Genomic DNA, 19,410 nt, shown 5'->3' with positions numbered 1-19,410 from the left:
AGGCTATATGAGAAGGCTACACACGTATGGAGAAGGGCCGAGCAGAACTCTGCAGAATTCCACATACTTTTATGCAACTCTGTGAACTCCGCCCACCACTACTTTGAATGGTGTCTGTAGCTGGTACAGGTTTAAAGTTATAGATGCATGTATATCATATAGATTTCGTTTTTTATATATGCCAATTACTACCTAACTAGTGACAATGTTGTTTTTGACCTACTCACTCAATAAATGTAATTTTTAATGTTATGCATGTTCCACTATTAAATATTTTGCACCCTACCTTGTGGGCAGCAAAGTGTACTTCGGGGTGACTAATTCAATACTTAAAAAGAGGTTTTTCTACCCATCACAGGGGTAATTTTGACAGGTATGTGGAATGGGATCAAGTTGCTGCCACCATGCTACAAATGGGAGACCTGAAGCCATGTTTTCTCTGCCACTGTAATTGATGGCACAAAAGTGGCTTCCATCCACCAGTGGTATTTAGCTTTCCAGGCCATGGGTGTATTTCAACACAAGATACTATGGCCTTACAGGATCATTAAATAAGCCAGTCAGGGTTAAGACAATGTAACCATGTTTAAAGGGAGAGCATAGCAAGTTTCACAGGGGCCATAGGGCACAGAGTTCTAAGTTCAGCAATAAAAGGGTGTAGAAAAAAATAGAAAAGCTGGTGTAGCCACGCAGAAAAGGCAAATTTCCCATACTGGACTAGAAATAGGACAGCCCTCCACAATTTAGTTAGAAAGTTAAAAAGTAGTGTGCTGAATGCCCTGTTCAATATCCGTGGGCTATAAACTATAAATTGTAATTAGCTAGGCCTGGGCGGAAGTATAATTTTGTTCACGGAGTTGGTGGAATTTGGAAAATCTGCATCACATGTGTAACATTGATAGCTACTAAATTCCGCCATATGGCGCATTGCAAAAAAACATTTTTCCGTTAGCGTGTGTGAGCCTTGTTTTGCACATGCTGGTGAGCGTGAAGAGGTTTGCCTGCCGCTACCGAGGGTGATCGAGATTTGCTGGCCACTAGTGAAACTTCCAGTTCACTACTGCGCCTTCTGGCACCATTGTTTGACACTGGGAAGCACCAGTGGCCTCAGCTACATCTTGGGCTGTTTCTCTACTCAAAAAGACACCTGGGGGCATATTATCAAGACAGGCGATTGAAGCCATGTTAGACGTCCTTCACATCTAACATGGGCTTCAATTGGAATTCCATAGAGCATATTATCAAGCCCCTTAGTCTCCTCTAAAAGACATTTTGGAGTTAATATTTTACTCCAACAGACCGTTCACATTGTTTTTCAGTGTGAGAAGCATTTTTTTATTTCACTTTTTTTTCAACATGAAGGAAATGCCCCAGAGACTCCAACTTCCTGTCTCTGTCCAGTGGGCTCCTCCCAGTGCTTTGTCCAGCTCACTGTCACTTTTCACTTAGATTTCAAGGTGGAAGGATCAATCTCTTTGTTGGATGCATATATCATTGGATTTAAGGACTTTGTTTTTATGATATCACAATTAAGTTAAACAACTTTTATATAAGTGTGTTGTTAGTTTGTTAGAAGGCAAGCACCAGTATTTATTTATATTTTATTGATTTTTTTATTTTATTGTGATGGTTGGCCTGCAGTTTCAGTAGAGGCCTTGTTATTTTTTTACATTTAATTTTTTATCTTTTGTAAAGGCAAAAGGTTGCACAGTTCACTACATTTTTCCCTATTTCTCAAATTACATTAATTTATTTTAGTATATGCCTAGTCTGTGCAAGGGCCATCCAACCAGTAGGCATGGGTACATAAAGCAACTTTTTCTTTGGTATATATTGTTTTAAAACATCAGTTAGGGCAGGGATGTATTGGATTAAATTAAAAATTAGTTGTTTTGCATATCATGTATTTTTCTGCAAAAAGTGCATTGTGGTCGGATAAAATGTGTTGCTTTTGGAGGATGTGTTATTGTAACATTTCTATAGCTCACTTAATTTTCATTTTTGCTATTGCTAAATTAATTGTAGTCTCTTCTTCAGTGTTACTATGCCTCGTTTGTCTGGCCAGCCTGTGTGTGTGTGTGTGTGTGTGTGTACCATAGGCTACCATTTGTCTTTGTTCTCCTTACCATGTGGCTGGGGACATTATGTGTAGTCAGTGTCCATTGGCTTGTATGTGTTCTTTGTTGTCCTTGACTCCTGGCTTGCTGTTTGACCACGTGGACGGCAACTATTTTGTGTAGCCAGCCAGTGTACTTTTGCCAAAGGCCTGCATGTGTTCTTTGTTGGGGCCATGCCTCCTTGCTTGCTGTTGTTTTTTGACCATATGGACGGTGACCCTTTTTGTAGCCAGCCAGTGTGCTTTTGCCATAGGCCTGCATGCGTTCTTTGCTTTGGCCATGCCTCCTTGCTTGCTGTTGTTGGTTGACCATGTTGCTGGTGTCCATTTTGTGCAGCCTGCCACTGCCAAACTTTTTGGGGGAGATTGATAGGAGAGGGATATGCCTCTTTGCTTTGGTTAATTGTTTTTTACGTTTCCCTGATATCAGTTTCATATGCTTTAGGATCATTGTAGTATATGTATATATGAATAGTGTTTTATATTACATGCAATTTTTACATGTTTCCCTTGTACCCCCTTGCCTCCGAATGGGTTTCTCATAGTCCCCTAGTGCACCAGCAAATACTTTTTTTTACATATTTATTTTTTTAATTTATGGTAACTTTTAAATGATTTTTGAAATGTCTTTTCTTTTTTTTTTACATTTCCCGTTCATCCCCCAGCCTGCAATATGTGCCTGCCACACACCAGCATTCATTTTATAAGGATTGTCATTACTCATTTTCCCCTGGACCAGTTCACCTCCTGTCTGCCACATGGGCACTGTCGCACACCAGCGTTCTTGTTTTAATGAATATTCCATTTCCTCCTGGACCCCCATGCGTGCCATAGGTGCACACCAGCATTACTTTTTTAAAGGATTAATTCATTTTCCCATGCACCTCCCTCACTTGCATAGGTGTCTCCATTAGATGCACATAAAGCAAACATCTGTATGTTATTAGTGTGGCTTGACGTTAAAATGGATACACTATTGTTGCTAAATATTTAGGGTAATAAGTAACCACACCAAATTATGTCTGTGCTAGTATGAATAATTCAAACTGCAAAAATGTAACATTTCACTAAGTGTTTGTCTTGCTTGTTTGCTTTTAGGTGCACAAGAATCATCACCAACAGTACTGCCAGACAGAAGGCCCGTACAAAGTGGTGTTACCACAAGTGATGTGAGCCTTCCAGTCTCTTCCGCTTGTGTAGCTAAGTGCCACTGCCAACTGACAGTTCCAAGATGGCCTCAAAGAAAGATGCTGCAAGAAAGTGGCCAGTGAGGGGGAGAAGAAGGAGCAGATTGCCATCACTGGCATGCCACCACAAACCTTTTTAAGGAGACTTTGTGTATATGCCACACCATCCTCTCTGGAGCAAACTGGGAGCAGATGTCCCACATCAATGGCACTACCCCAAACTAAGCCCAAGGCCATGTCTTTCACCGAGGCAGCCACTGCAATCTTGGCAATGAGCAGTAAGTCTGAATTTGATATGTTTCAGCAGAATATTAGTACCCAATCATAGCAGGAAACTAAGCACAGTGGACAACAGGAGCCACAGCCTGCAATAGTCTATCTTCCTGAAGTGGGAGCAGAAAAGGAGTTTGAGCTTCCTGCTAAGCAGGACGTACCTGTTGTTGAACCATTGGCTTCCATATCTCGTGCCAGAAAAACAAAGGGTACTCCCCCATCTTCTCCAAGCCTGTCTTATGATAATCTGGACATGGTTTGGACCCTGGCTGAGCCTGAGACATGCTACGAGAGACAAGGAAAAAGGAAAGTTCCTGAAAGCTTTACAATTATGGAAGAAATTGAGGATGACAAGGCAGTCATTGTCATGGATACTGGCTCAAGGACACAAACATTACCCCTCTCATTCTACCGGCTACCAATGTTGTCCCACTGGTACCACCGCCACTGCCAGCTTCCAAATTTGTAACTAGGCCCCCGCTGAGACCTGCATTCACCACTACCTCAGTTGAAGTATGTACTGCAGAGAGGCAACCCATGACACACCCATCTACCCCCAGTTCTTCTTCAAGCATTGGCACACTAAAAAAGTTCACCTCCTCAGTTTGGGACTTCTTTCGGATTAGCAAGCTGAATGATAGCATTGCAATATGGTCTATTTGCCAAACAAGTGCTTCTCGAGGTAATCCTGGTTCACACGATGGTGCTAGAGGCCAAACGAGCCATATGAAAAAACATCACACAATCCACTGGAAGGCGCATCGTAAAATCATTGTGGCAGGTGGTGGTGTTAAAGGTGATGAGAGAGGGGAATCAGCTCCGATCATGGAGGGAGGTGAAGGTGATGAGGAAGAAGAGGGTGACAGCTTCACGCAAAGGATCCTTGTCCCCCGCAGTGCTCCAGTATCACCCACCTCAGCAACCTCGAAGTGGCACAAGAGTCAGATTGAGACACCACCCCAAACAGTGACTGCCCCAAGGCGCACATTGAGTCTACCACCTCCTAGAACTCACCTGAATCTGTGGCACCAAAAAATCTAAAAATTCAGGCTCTATTATGGGCATGTTTACGCAGGAGGGCCCCTACGAATGAAACCTCCCAACAACATATTTGTAAATGGGAAGCTGGTTAAAATGTTAAAACTGTACATCCTCAGATTCTTCAGATTGAGCTGTGCCCTAAAATTACATTGGATCATAATCCTTTAATTCTTAGTTTTCAAACCCCTCCGAAAAGTAAACCCGGATGCTCTTTTTCTTTTCCTTGATATTTTTTGTCAGATTATCAGTATATTGCACACATGGAAGGACTTCTGGTAGAATTTCTTCATAACAATGTTATTCCCACTAATTTTCGTACTCTTTGGGACTCAATGAAAGCTTACATTAGAGGCATCACTCAGCAGTTTATTTGGCGAGAGAACAAATCTAGAGGGGGTGCAACTAAGGCCGCCTGCGTGGCACTGGTTAATCTGGAAAGATCTCACGCCACTGCTGTTAAAAATAATTAACCGAGGCAAACCCCGATTTTCTTTGATCTGATTTCTGCTCGAGCTCTAGCTGGTCAGTTTCTAAAGTAGAAGGTTGCTGCAAATTATAATAAACTTCGGTCTTCGCAGTACGAATATGGTGAAGAGGTGGGGAGGATACTGGCATATCATCTGGGAGACAAAAAAGCCAAAAACTCAATTAAGGCAATAAAGGGAACAGATAACGCGCTTCATACAGAGACTAGTATGATTGCTAATCAGTTCATAACATACTATGAAACTTTATATGCTGAATCAGATCAGATGAATCCTGAGGAACTTTCTCAGTATTTAGGAAGAGCAGCTGACTTCTGAAGTCTCTCAGGAGGAACTACTCATGTTTCTGTCAGCACTGCCACCAGGTAAGGCTGCTGGAGATGACTCAATTCCCGTGGGATTTTATAAACAGTTTAAGAATATCTTGATACCTGTGCTTGCCAAGGTTATACAAGAGATTGTCTCTTTCGGAACCACTCCTTCAACCTGGGATATCTCCAACATCGTCTTTTTCTTAAAAAAAGGGTAAGCCTTGCGATGAATGTGGCTTGTAACGGGCTATTTCCCTCATTAATGCAGATGCCAAGCTATACGCCAAGGTGCTGGCTAATCGTCTAGCCCCTCTGATACCGGGCCTTGTTTCCGGACAGCAACACAACTTCATAGTGGGTTGAGGAACCACAGCACATACCAACACTGCAATTATGGCCTTTGATTATGCTTACCACACAGGGAGCAACTTAGGCATGATACTTTTAGATGCAGAAAAGGCCTTTGACCGCATTGTTTGGGGTTGTCTATGGCCTACTCTCACGGCTTTCGGAATTACGGGCCAATTTCTCACTTGGATCCGAGCCTTATACTGTACACTGCAGGCTAAATTGAGCTATCTTGGTATTCAATCTATGCCTTTCATATAAATAGAGGGACACGGCAGGGGTGCCCCCGTCCCCACTTTTGTTTGCGCTTTACATTGAGCCCCTAATAGGGACACTGATGATTAACGATAGAATTACACCTTTAAGCTCTGGTACATGTGCACTTAAGGTTATGGCTTGCACAGATGACATCGCGATTTTCATTGCTGATCCACCTGCTTCTTTATAAATAATCAAGAAAGAGGAACAAGCTTTTGGGTCACTCTCTGGTTACAAACTAAACACTAGTAAGACAAAAGTGATTATTAACTTTAAACATGCTAGACCTATCGCAGGTGTATGTCATGTAGCAACTTATCTCGGCGTGCGTATCACTTTGGAACTATGAAACATACTTAATCTGAATTAGGAATCTTTGTTACATGAAGTTGGACAAGCTTTGCAGCAGATTGCTGTTCACCCTATATACCTGACGACAGACATGTGGACCAGTTGTTAAGCCACTGATTACATATGTATCACTGAACACGGAATTTCTTCTGTGGGGGTTAGGCAACAGCTATTTACAAGTCTGAGTGCTGAAGAAATCTTTAATGATGTTCGGCGGCATGCAACAGCAGCCATGTTTACCAAGAGGAAATCCCATACAGCTGCAAACATTTTGAAAGCCTTTAACAGCTAGTGTTTGAATGGCTGTGACCCAGAGGTCTCAGAATGGAATTGTTACCATGGACAATGGCAGTAATATAATTAATGCCATGACAGAAGGTGGCTATTTCAGGGTCCTGTGTTTAGCGCATCACATCAACCTGACTGTGCAGGATTTTCTCAAAAAAGAAGACACAGTCAGCAACATACTGACCACCTGCAAAATAATCTACACTCATTTCAGCCATTCTGTTAAAGCCCGGAAAAAGTTGAGGATCACTGAGTGTAATAATACAATATAGCCTTATAGCCCACCGTAGCGGGCTATACCTGCTATTAAAGGCCCGCTGCAGCGTTAAAGGCCCGAGCCGAAGGCGAGGGACTTTAACAAAGCAGATGGACTTTAAAAGCCGGTATAGCCCTGCTACGAAGGGCTATAAGGCTATTAGAACATTCTGCCACTAGAGGGCAGAATGTTCTAACAAATAAAACAAAGCCTTCAGGGAGCACGAGGGGATTGAAATCCCCTCAGGCTCCCTGAAGCCTTTGTTCACAGCCAGAGCTGTGAACAAAGACACATTGGAATGTTGGAGCTCTGGGCTTATACCAGCCATTATAAGCCCGGAGCACTCCATTGTTTTCAATGGAGCTACCAACATTCCAATGTTCTAATACCAGTTAAAGACCTAATACAAGAGGTGCCAACACATTGGAACCAAAACTATCACATGCTTACAACTTCTGTTTGAGCATTACCAATGATCAATGTCTATATTATACAAAGTGGAGGGGATGTAACCAAGAAAAGCATGACCATGGAGATGGAAAAATGGAGCCTAGTCAAATTCCTGACAAATATGCTACTTCCTTTTGAGATTTTCACCTGGAAAGTCAGCAAGGAAGACACTACGATGAGCCTAGCTATCCTGTTGTTGTATCTGCTACAAGACCAGTAAAAAAAAGGTGTTGCAAAGGTTCAAAAGTGTGGATGGCAACAGAGAAGTGCATGACTTGGTTGAGAGTCAAATCATTCACTTGGCTGTAAATCCAAGGCTGCAAAGAGACATTGTGCCACAATACTTGGTCCACTGTTCAAAAAATACTGTCCACTTTCATTCCTTTTTCTGAAATGGATGTTTCACCATACAAGACATGAATTTCTGATCTAGCAAGAGACCTTGAAGCAGAACGGCTAGAAATGTAAGACGCATGTAGTAGTTCTGGGATGCAGCAGGCAACGTACAGAGAGGGCGGTGATATCACCTCAGAACACTCAACACTAGTAACAAGCACCCCGGCAGCAACAAATGCAGGAACTGAAGAATCAGACCCAACCTGTACATTGGCTTGGTTTCAAGTGGCAGGGCTTAAGTCACATGTAGAGGCGAAGGCAAAAGAGGTCAAGCAAGTTGCAGCACCAATGACCATTCAGGGGATGTTCCGGGACTATCCAGTTGACTCTAAAAGAGGTCTACATGAATCAAAACAAATTGGTCTATTTGCATGGGAAGATGCGCCAATGGCCAGATCTCAGCAGTATTTGACTTGCCCGGTAGCCAGCGTGTCTGTCTGTGTGTGACACAGTTTTCATAGTGAGTGAGAAGGACCAGTCTCTTGCCACAAAACTTTGAGAGATTGACCATGATCAACATGAACCAAGACTTCATACCACACAATTACCCTGTTTCTGAAATACCACAGGAGGAGGATGAGGGCTATTGGTCAGACTCTAGTGTGTTAGCTGACCAACTTCTGGGTGGACCACCTGAGTTTGAGGACAAAATCTACTTCCCTGATTGAGTGGGCTACCGTGGAAGTTTTTAATTATTAGTCGTTAAACTGCTTAGTGCATTGCCCCCCAAAAAATGGATATAGCTAGAGGAACATTATATATTTTGTTTGTGTTTGACTTATGCAGCTGCACCATTTTAGGCCAGATTTGAGCAGGACCAGTGTGCAGTGAAAAGCCTCCCCATTGCCTTCAAGGACATTGGAGACAATGCCTGCCTCAGTCCAATACCAATCCTTCTTTTTTCATCCCCTAGCAGGGTTAACTATCATTTGATTACAAAACTGCCAAATGTCAATGTGTTGCTTGCGTGCATCAAAAAAGGAGATACATTTGTACACCACGGGTTCGATTGGAACAGGTATTTACTGCACCAATGAGTATTTTATTATTGAGTGATTGTGAGTGATGATTGATGATTCATGTGGTGGGTGTCCAACTAATTTGGAATCCTAATTTTGATGATTTACAATGTTTGGGGCCTGGGGAGTGATCATTTTTTCAGAATGTGAACGGCTCTTTCACGCTTAGCGAGATTTACTTGCAGGGTCCACTCCTTTTTTCTGGTTCTTCAGAGACCAGATCAGTCACTTTAGTTAACTATAAAAATACTCAAATTCTATTTCTCTTCTTGTTCTTCAACAGTAGCGCACTACAGGCGTATCTCACTCAGGTTAGGACAGAGTTGGGCTGATTAGTTACTCAGTTCAGGAAGAGGATGGAAGGACTCAGGGTGGGACCACCTCAACAGCCAAAAGAAGGAAGTTATTGACTTGAAAGGGAAACCAACATGATGATGACACTGGCGCTTATTCAGCTCTGTGGACTGGAGATAGGTGTGTTGATATAGTAAATGCTGATGATGGTGTGTGCTGGCTCAAATATGAAACTCCTCTTATTCAGTTTTGGTTAACAGGGGCTTATTGCTTGTTACTGGAGACAGACTTGTGATGCCACATAATCATCACAAGATGCACGTGCTCGGCTAAATGTTATAATGACAGTTGTGAGATTGATCAGCCCAGTACATGCAGCTACTTGGCTGTAATTGGTATAAATTGTTCTCACTTCTCAGTTTAATCAATCGCATGTGAGCCATAAAATGCATGATTGCAGCAGCTTATACTCTTGCTCTGCCTCTTAGTCTTGGTGCACTCCTATAAAACTTATCTTCTGCCCTTCTCCTTGTCTCAACAATATTGTTTCTGTTTACAATGCACAGGCATTCCCTTCTCCTGCACAAAAGGCTAAAGCTCCATAACACTCCTACTTCCCTTACCGGACCCTGTTCAGCCAGGCACCCTAGATGGACATTCAGAGAAGAATGCACATGCACCATCCAATTTGGCATTTGTACAGTATAATTTTCATTTTAACTATATTAATTTTTAGAACCGTGTTGATACACTCCTCCATAATTTGTATTTTTCAAACCTACATGAAAGAACATTTAGATATAACTTGGGTCTCTGGGGCTGAAAGACTGCTTGCAATGTATTTATCTGAACTGTGCCATTTCCTTCATTTCATTCCACAACAGATTCATGATGATGTGCTGCTCATGGCCCTGATGAATATTGTTGTTTTGTAGTGCTTGTCTCTGTCACACCTTTCCCCAATCCCCCTTACCCATCTATTGATCAAACCCCTAACCCCCTTCCACTGGACAGTGTGATTTATTGAGTTGGGGCTTAATTTCACCTATAAATGAATCACACACTTGGTGGATGGATGTGGTCAAAAAGCAACAATAAATCACTGCAGGATCTTCTATTACATGAGCAATAGCCAACACCACCCCGACTTACCCACCCAAGCATAAAAAGGATCCATATTTTAGATATATAACATCATTCGTCAACATACTCATTGAGGCCTTGTGTTGCATAAACACTTAACCTTGTCCACTCTTGAATCTGAGTCAATTTGTCCCGACGCGAGGATCTTGTAAGTTTTGTTTTATTTAAATACTAGCTTCCCATTGCTCAGAAGAAGTTCCTATTGCCAGTTTTTGGTATAATATCAGGTCTTCTTTGTATTGTCATGATGGTAGTCTGATCTTGGTTTTGTGAAGTTATGATGAGAATATAATCCACTAACTCCGTGTTTTCTTGCCTGTGATGGATAATCCTTTTGATTAATTCTGTAGTTGGAGTTCACCTAGGTGGAAGTGGGACCTCACTAGTGATGTCTTCCCTGTTAGCGTGCTAGCCTACTACTACTACCACCATCATTTAGAAGACACCTTAGGAAACCCTGAAGTAAGATTTTAGAAAATTGTCACAGAAACCAACCATCACTTCATCTATTCAGGTAAGAGAACTTTACAGTAAAGTGAACTAGCTTAGATAGTAAATAACTAACTTCTACTGCAGATAAGTAGGTTCTTGGTTGTTTGGTTGTTGTAGGCAACATAGGCAATGGCAGAATACCCCTTAATGGTCAAAATAGTTACAGCAGGTAGTAGGACAAGGGTATAACTAACTATAACTAACTGATATATATGTACTGTCATACGCAGTGCATTGCGGTGGCATGAGTTATAGTTAGCTCTGGTAACTATAGCTGTTGAATTTCTATGGTTTTGTGCATATATAATCTGAGCTTAACTATAACGTCCCTGTAACCTTCAGTTTTTCAGTGAATATCTATACATATTCACTGAAAAAACAAAGGTTACAAGGGCATTATATTTCGGGTCAGATTTCACTTATACAAAACCAATGAAATGTGTTAGTGATAGTTACCTGAGCTAACTGTAAGTTATGCTTCCGCAATTCCCTGCTTCTGACCTCACATATTACATCACTCATGACATGGTCAGTTACATCACTGATGACATCTCAAATGACATCAATGATGACACCATCTAGTGAGTGTAAGTATTTTGTAAGAGTTTATGATTGTTAAAAATATGCATTAAGGTAGCTACAAAACATAAAGTAGTATACTAGGTGTACTACTAATGAGTGATACTACTTTTAATATATATCATGTGACTGACTGTGTGACTGTATGTATCCTTGTGGGTATGGGTGTGTGAGTGGCTATATGGGTATATAAGTGGTTATGTATGTAGTTGTGTGGATGAGTGAGATGCTGTGTGAGTGGGTGTGTCAATGGATGTATGGGTGGGTGAGTGACTGTGTAAGTGGCTGTATCAGTGGGTAAGTAGGCGTGTAGTGACTGTATGGGTGAGTGAGTGGGTATCTGAATGGCTGTATGAGTAAGTGACTGGGTGTGTAAGTGACTGTATGGGTGAGTGAGTGGGTATCTGAATGGCTGTATGAGTAAGTGACTGGGTGTATAAGTGGCTATCTGATTGGCTGTGAGAGTAAGTCACTGGGTGTGTAAGTGGCTGTATGGGTGGGTGAGTGAGTGGCTGTTTGAGTAGGTGTTTCATTACGTGACTTTGCGTGTGAGTGATTGTATTGGACAGGGAGTGTCTGTGTGAATGGCTGTATGGGTGAGTACAGCAATGCGTGAGTGCTTGTATGGATATGTAAATAGGTATGTAAGTGGTTTTGTGATTGAGTGTATAAGGGCTTCTATGGGTGAGTGAGTGGCTGTGTTGAGAGGCTGATTCGGTGAGTGAGTGGGTATGTGACTTTGTAGGTAAATAAGTGGAGGTGTGAGTAGCTGCATGAATGAATGTGCGGTGATGTGGCTGGCTATATGGGTGAGCAACTGGTTGTATGAGTGTCTGTATGGGTGAGTGAATGGTTGTGTGAGTAGGTGTATGAGTGAGTGAGTGGGTGTGTGAGTGAGTGGCCCTATAGAAGAGTGAGTACTGGTTATCACTATTTGCTCCCTGCACTCTTGTACCCACCACCAGAGGGGTACATAGTGTGACTTTCCTGTGTTCTAATATGTTTCCAGATACACTCCTGCATGCATAACCTGACTTCCAGACATTTGGACAACATTTGGGAATTGACATCCATTCCCAATCCATGCTGGGTTTTGTGGAAGCCAGTCTGCTCATGCTGCAAACTCCATTACCTATAATCCCCTGCTTGCTGCTTTGTCTCCACCCCCTGCGGGCCAAGGCTGGGTGGAGGATTCAGCTCACCTGTGACTGGCTGCTGCTATTCTGCTCACACCTGATGTGCATGAGTACCATGAGCTATTTTAAGCCCCAGCTCCCTTCAGCCCAGAGTTGGTCATTGTATCTGTGTCTGGTGAGACCAATCCTTGTTTCCTGAGATTTTGATACTCCTTGATTCCTGAGCTATAGCTAATCCTTGTTCCTTGATTCCTGAGCTATAGCTGTTACTTATGCCTGAATTAGCACCTTGTTTCCTGAGTTCCTGAGCTATAGTGTTTATTTGTTCCTGAGCTTCAGCTATTTCTTGTTCCTGAATTGCAGTGCTTGCAGTGCTCTTCTGACTCATTGTTTCCCGAGCTGTGGCTGTTATCTGTTTCCTTGAACTACCACTGCCTGCAGTGCTAACTTGGTTCTTGAGCTTTTGCTCATTTCATGTTTCTGCTCCAGCACAGCCTTTAGTGCTACTGTGTTTTCTTAACTCCTGATACAGCACTGTTCTGGTATACCCTTGTGGCCTCCCCTTCTGTGTATCCTTATCCAGTCCCTACCTTTCTTCCCATTTCCTTGGTTTCAGTTCCTAGCTTGCTGTCTTTCTATTCCTGCTGTCTGCTTCTGATTATCTTGTATACTTGTTACTTGCTTTTTGCCAAGTGTGTCCTGTGATTTCCTTCCTTTCTTTATAAACACTTCTTCTTGCTAGCTCCTTGTCTATTGTGCTTGTGTTTAGCTCTACCCCGTTGCTGTTACTGCCTTGCATGTTCCTGTTTGATCGCCAGGATCCGGGGGCACAGCTGACAACCTAGGTGGTGTTTCTTGTTCACTGTGAGTATTGTCCTTGAGTTACATTCATAACATTGCCATAGGTATCAGCTCCACAGACCCTGCCTTTGCATGCATATCCTCTATGTGGGTATTTGGAGTCAGTATCTGTAATAGCAATTGTGGGTGAGGAGCTTACTGAGCTTCAGTCTTATCGTGTGGAGCTCTCGAGTGCTTTACCCCACATTTCCTTTATTGTTAAAGTTGTTTTATTTATATGTCTTGCATATCCATCCTGTGTGTGGTTTTCCTGAATGCTAAATCACCTCGGAGGGCCTGTCCTTTCTGAGCCTTACCTCTCTTATTCTCTTGTACAGAGCTTCCTCTTTGGATTCCCTTTCTCCTTTGACTCGCTGTGTGATCTTGGGCAGCTCTGTACCCAGTATTCTACCTACTTAGTCTTCCCCGGCACCAGGTGTTGCCAGAGTCCCTGGCACATGCCAGTGTCCCGGACTGAGTCCTGACAAAAGTATAGGTCTGTGAATTGGTATGTCAGTGGTTGTACGGGTGTGTGAGTGGGTGTACAAGAGGTTGCATGGGGGTGTGAGTGGGTATGTGAGTGGTTCTGTGGACGATGTCATCAGTGATGTCATTTGAGATGTCATCAGTGATGTTATCAGTGATTCCACTGACCATGTCATGAGTGATGTAATATGTGAGGTCATAAGCATTGCATTGCGAGGACATAAGTTATAGTTAGCTTAGATAACTATAACTGGCGAATTTCACTGGTTTTGTACGACTGAAATCTGACGTTAACTATAATGTCCCAGTAACCTTTGATTTTGTCAGTGCATTTCTAGTTTTTTTTAATTCTATTTGCTAACTATAACATCCTTGTAACCTTTGTTTTTTTCATTGAATTTCCAAGTTTTTTTTTAATTCTATCAGCTAACTATAAAATCCCTGTTAACTTTGTTTTTTTTAAGTGCAGTGAATTTCTATGTTTCTTTTACTAGTAATCGGATTTGCAGAGTGGTGGAGAAAGGGGGCTAGACCTCTGACCAGCTCTCAGGAATCCCACTGTATAGGACTTAGAGGAGGTACCAGGAGAGCTTCTTGGCCTCCAAGGTCCCTCAGGAGTAAAGTGGACGTCATTCCCCAACCAGTAGTGCATCACAAGCTGCATTTGCAGAGTGGTAGAGAAAGGGTGTGTGGCCGCTGAAGACTACTTAGCAATCCTGCTGTGTGGGACTTACTGGAGGTAACAGGAGGGGCGGTTGACCCTCAAAGACGTCCTTGAGATCCTTTACCCAGGGGCCTGGCCTTTTCCTTTTTTCTAACCTTTTGTTAAATAAAGGAAGAAGGGCCGGGTTGCCCTCCTTTTCTGGGAACATTTTTAGCCCTGGGGACCCCATCCCCTGGGGCCTGCCCTTTAGTTTAGATTTTTACATGGGAGAAGGGACATGTGGCCCCCTCCTGAGGCCAATGTTGGCCTGGGGGCTCCATTCCCTGGGACAGTCCATTATTTATGTTTTAAAAAAAAGGGAGGGGGTCCACGTGACCTCCTCCACAGCCTATGGTGTATGAGCCACATTGTGCTCTGCAACCAGCCGCTCACGTACCTGGAAAGAAGAAAGTAGGCCTGGTGTGCAGTGCCCTGAAAAAGCTGCTGGCTGTTCTAGGTCCCCCTTTCCCACAAACACTGCCCTGCTCTTTCACTCTGTGGCCCCTTCTGACCCCTCCTATCCTGTCTAAGACACACCTTACAGGGTTTCGGGGGGGACCCCACTCCACCTTTGACTCCTCACCATTACTCTACTCAAGCATGGCTGCCACTTCACCAAAGCCTATCCACCCTGTGTCCCTTGCTTGGCCCTCATCCCCCCACCGGGCCCCTGGGGCTCGCTAAGCTCCTCCTCCCTCCTTGTCTGTTGCAGAGGAGATTTCAAACTCAATAACTGGGTCCAGCTCCCCCCCCTACCCAGCTACCCATACTCCCCTTACTGGGGGACCTCAGCACCGCTGATGTTCCTGGTCCTCCAATCCCCAAACAGGTCCTGGCTATCCCCATCCAGTCCCCACTGTCTCCTACTCCTGAACTTAACAACCCAGGCTCACCAGCAGAAGGGAGTAAATCCCCTTCCCAGTCAAGTGCCTCCCTCAAAACTAGATCAAGGACCCTAAGGACACCCTACTTACCTTCCCCAACCTGCAGCCTGTCTCCCCTTTGCTCATACCTACCCAAGGGCTCTCTCCCTTCTCCCACAATCACTATTCTGTCTGCTGAGGCCCACGGGCACTTGCCTCGGACCCTTTCCCTCCTTGAGAGCCATTTTTCATGGGAGCTCCCCCCTACTCCTTCCCAACCGTCAGAGACCGCTAATTCCTCACGGCCCTGCCCTTCCCTCCCCTGGTTAACAAGGCCACCCGCAAGCTTGCATGCAGCCCCTCAGAGTCCCCTGGGACTCTGCAGGGCCCAGAGGTGGCAAGCAGGCAATAACGGCCGCCGCCACTTTGCTAGATACCCGCCTCTGTGGCCTCGCCAGTTGCACAGCTGCAGCGCTGTCACTTAGGAGATCCAAGCACCTGGCCTCAGAGAGCAGCCGGAGCGCTTCTCAAACCCTCTCATCGTCCACTGCTGCAACAAGGGGGAAGCTGACAAATCCAACCCACAGGTATCTATTGAAATTCCCTACCGCTAAGGCAGTGCTGTACTAAACTAACTTAAGCAATTTACTAAAAATTTACCCTGCACACACAAAGTCTGCCACCGTGTATACCTAGGGCAAAATGATGGTTGCCAGCCTAAAATGGAGGGCTATATAACCCTTGGGCTGCATCTTTTACCAGATGTAGCCCAAAGTGCACAGTCATCTAGACTGTGCCCTTACTTCCGCCAATACCCCCAGGAGATGGACCTCTCTCCAGTTGACTGTCCCCCAATGCCCTCTTTCGTAATAAAGCAATAGCTCGTTTTCACAGCTTAACAATGCAAGTGATCTGGAAAATTAGCACTGAAGTTCTTTACCTTTCCTTAAGCTATTTCAAAACATGTTTATATTGAGTATCGGACATTGCTCACGATCAACATATGTTTGTGATTAGCTATCTTTCACAACTGCAGCGCTGTCTCTGGCTCGCTTTCAAGTCTCATAGGGGCATATTATCAAGCCAGGCGATAACATTATCGCCGCTTTAGCGGCAGAAGACTGCCGCTAAAACGGCGATAATGGGCTTGATAATATGCTCTATGGAATTCCAATTGAAACCCATGTTAGATGTCCTTCACATCTAACATGGGCTTCAATTGGAATTCCATAGAGCATATTATCAAGCCCATTATCGCCGTTTTAGCGGCAGTTTTCTTCCGATAAAGCGGCGATAAATTTATCGCCTGGCTTGATAATATGCCCCATGGTCTCTTAACTGACACTCTATTGTTCTGAATTTCAGTATAAAATATAGCATTCATGTCCACTTTTACTCATAATACTTGAAGCTATGTTTGGGCTAACCCACTGAAAGATGGCCACCGCAGATGCGCATGCACCCACTGTGTCTTTCCAATTAAAGTGCATTGTCAAAGTCAATAGTTTTCACCGGCCCAAGACATATTAACTTTTCCAGGGGTTGTATAAGAAGGTGAACGAGGATAAAGAACAATACAAAATTACAGTATGAAAAACTGAAATGCCTTTTGGGATATTTATCAGTGTTCTTAGATGGGTAGATGCAGTAAAAATGCACTGTAACCTGAATGGATAGTAAGTAGTATTGTTTGTCAGATCACACATTCTGTTCTTCTAATAGCACTCTAAGAGCTGGGCGGGGCAGTACTGGACAGCTCGAGAGCAGGCCTTAGACCTTCCTTTCTCTATAAAAGCTCAGCTTATTCCCAGAGGGTCGAGGGAGATGTAAATCATCTATGAAGTGCATTTTGACAATTATTTAAAAACCTTTAAAAAAGTTAACAAAAACACAGTTGTAAACGGATAGCAAGTTTTTAGAATGATTACAGCTAAATAGCAATGTGACTCCAAGCCATTATTCAACAATATAATAAACAAAATACGTGGTTTAAAGAGTTATCAAGAGCCTAATGTTTTAATGTCCCTACCTCCAATGACCATTTAAGTTGACTGGTTTGTACATCTTTTAGCCAAGCATTGTAATTTATGCAAACATCATATTATCATTCACTAGGTTCTTTTCCCGCATCCCAATTGTTTATTCTGACGTTTTTTGCCGTTCACCCAACCCAAATATTTAGGGGCTCATTTATGAGCCCCTGCGTCACTTTTGCGCCGCCGGTGCGTCACTTTTTGTGACGCACCAGTGGCATTAAACATGCGCCATGTTGCGCCATATTTACAAAGTGACGCATCTAGGTAGATGCGTCACTTTGTAAACCCCTGCGCCACATTATACCTGCGCCAGGGGGGCGTTTTGACGCAACAAAGGGTCGTAGAAGTGACGCAGTGAAATCTACGAGATTTCACTGCGCCACTTCTAGTGTGCAAATTTGTCAATTTCTTGCGCCTGCCTCACAGCAGGCGTAAGACTGACGCAGGCTCTTTCACATGGGGCTTGCCCCATGTGAAAGGACACATTGCTGGAGTTGCGTCACTTTTGTGACACACTCCAGCAATGCGTCACTTTTGCGCCTACAGATACGTCAGAAATACTGACGTATCTGTGACTCCTTGCGACATGATGCGTCATACTGTAAATATGACGCATCACTGGAGTGGCAGGGAGGGCGCAGTGAAAAGTGGCGCATCACTGTTTTCACGCAGTGATGCGTCACTTTTCATAAATGAGGCCCCCAGTATTTTTATATTGTTTAGACCGTATTTTCATCTGTACCTCTGTAAAGAGCTCTGCTGCCAAACAAGTCTGGATTGTGCTATATAAAAGTATAAAAATAAATCAATAAATACATAAATCAAATTCATATGATTTCGGGAAAGATCGCACTGCTATCTGCTAGAATCTTACCCAGTTGCTGTAAAAATGACAAATACAATTTATCATCTTTTTAAAAAGGTTTCTCAGCTTTATATCTACAGCAGAGACCTATGATAAACTTCTCCCATAGTTCATTAGAAAAAAACATGCGTGACATTTCCTGCGAAGATATATTGATAAAGTTTCTTGTAGTTACCTATTTTTTCATTGTCATCTATCACCAGTCACTGTACGATTTTAAGGTTTCATGTACCCATCTTTTTTCTGCTCACTTCATTTAATTAAATTCAGGACGTGTTCTTGGCCATACAAACTTTGAAATGTATTTGATTGTATTTCTGTTCCTTCCGAAACAACTGGAGTGATTGTGCCGACCCTGCTTGTTGAGTGCTGGGGCGCCAAAGCTACCCGTCCGTCCCCAGATGAGATGCGAACTAGAGCGATAACCTCCAAACGCATCAGTGGTCCAGTGCTCCCACCAAATAATATATTCTTCTGTTGCGCGAATATAAAGATGCTTACCTGGTACTCCGCTCTCTTCACTCAGCTCTTGGGCATCCATGTTCTAACTCGACCCCAATGATTTCTTTTCAAATCTTCTCCTCTCTAACTCAGTCTTCAAGTGAATGTACACTGTGTCTGTAATTACCTTTAACAGAATTTAGAATTTTAAGTCACGCTGTCCTCGGACGCCCCGAGGCATGCTTAAAAGTGCAAAGTCGAGTCTGTACACGTTGGACCGTGGGATACCGTTTCAAGTTTAGCAGCTTTACTTCCGAGCACAAGGGCCTGTGAAATTATCACAGCTGACTCTGGGGACAACTCTGGCAGGCAATCCTTGAAGAAAATCCCCCGAAGAAAAGGGGCCAGAATTTGAAATTTAAAAATCAACAATTCAGTGATTCAACACCAATTTAAAATGTTGTTCCCCATCCCATATAGGATCTCATAATCCCAGGATAATGTTGGCATCTCGAAATAAATGATATTCGTGGAATAGGCACATTTATGTGCAAAATTCCCACGCAGATACTACTTCCAATTTTAGAAAGATGGCATAGGTAGATTTCCTCTTCTTAGAAGATTTCTGGACTTTCTGGAGATTCACACAAATCCACAGGTGTATTCCTAGAAATCCTGCTAATCATCGATTATCACTAGCGATCGTATTGCCTCATATTTTTTTCCCATTTTTGTCCCAAATCTGTTTTCTAA

General features: G+C 43.2%; 1 protein-coding gene across 1 annotated transcript in view; it reads right to left on the bottom strand.

Annotated features, from left to right (window-relative positions):
* LOC146817854 (amine sulfotransferase-like) overlaps positions 1–18,845 on the bottom strand; it is a 286,462-nt gene extending 267,617 nt beyond the window's left edge. Inside the window, exon 1 of the mRNA XM_085611337.1 lies at positions 18,718–18,845. Coding sequence (XP_085467463.1) covers positions 18,718–18,757 — 40 coding nt within the window. The 5' untranslated portion in view covers positions 18,758–18,845. The remainder of the gene's footprint in view (positions 1–18,717) is intronic.
* Positions 18,846–19,410: the final 565 nt, after the last annotated feature.

Source organism: Triturus cristatus, chromosome 6, assembly GCF_964204655.1.
Source record: "Triturus cristatus chromosome 6, aTriCri1.1, whole genome shotgun sequence".
Lineage (NCBI taxonomy): Eukaryota > Metazoa > Chordata > Amphibia > Caudata > Salamandridae > Triturus > Triturus cristatus.
The sequence above is the reverse complement of the archived record's forward strand: the minus strand, read 5'-3'. Positions and strand labels throughout refer to the sequence as shown.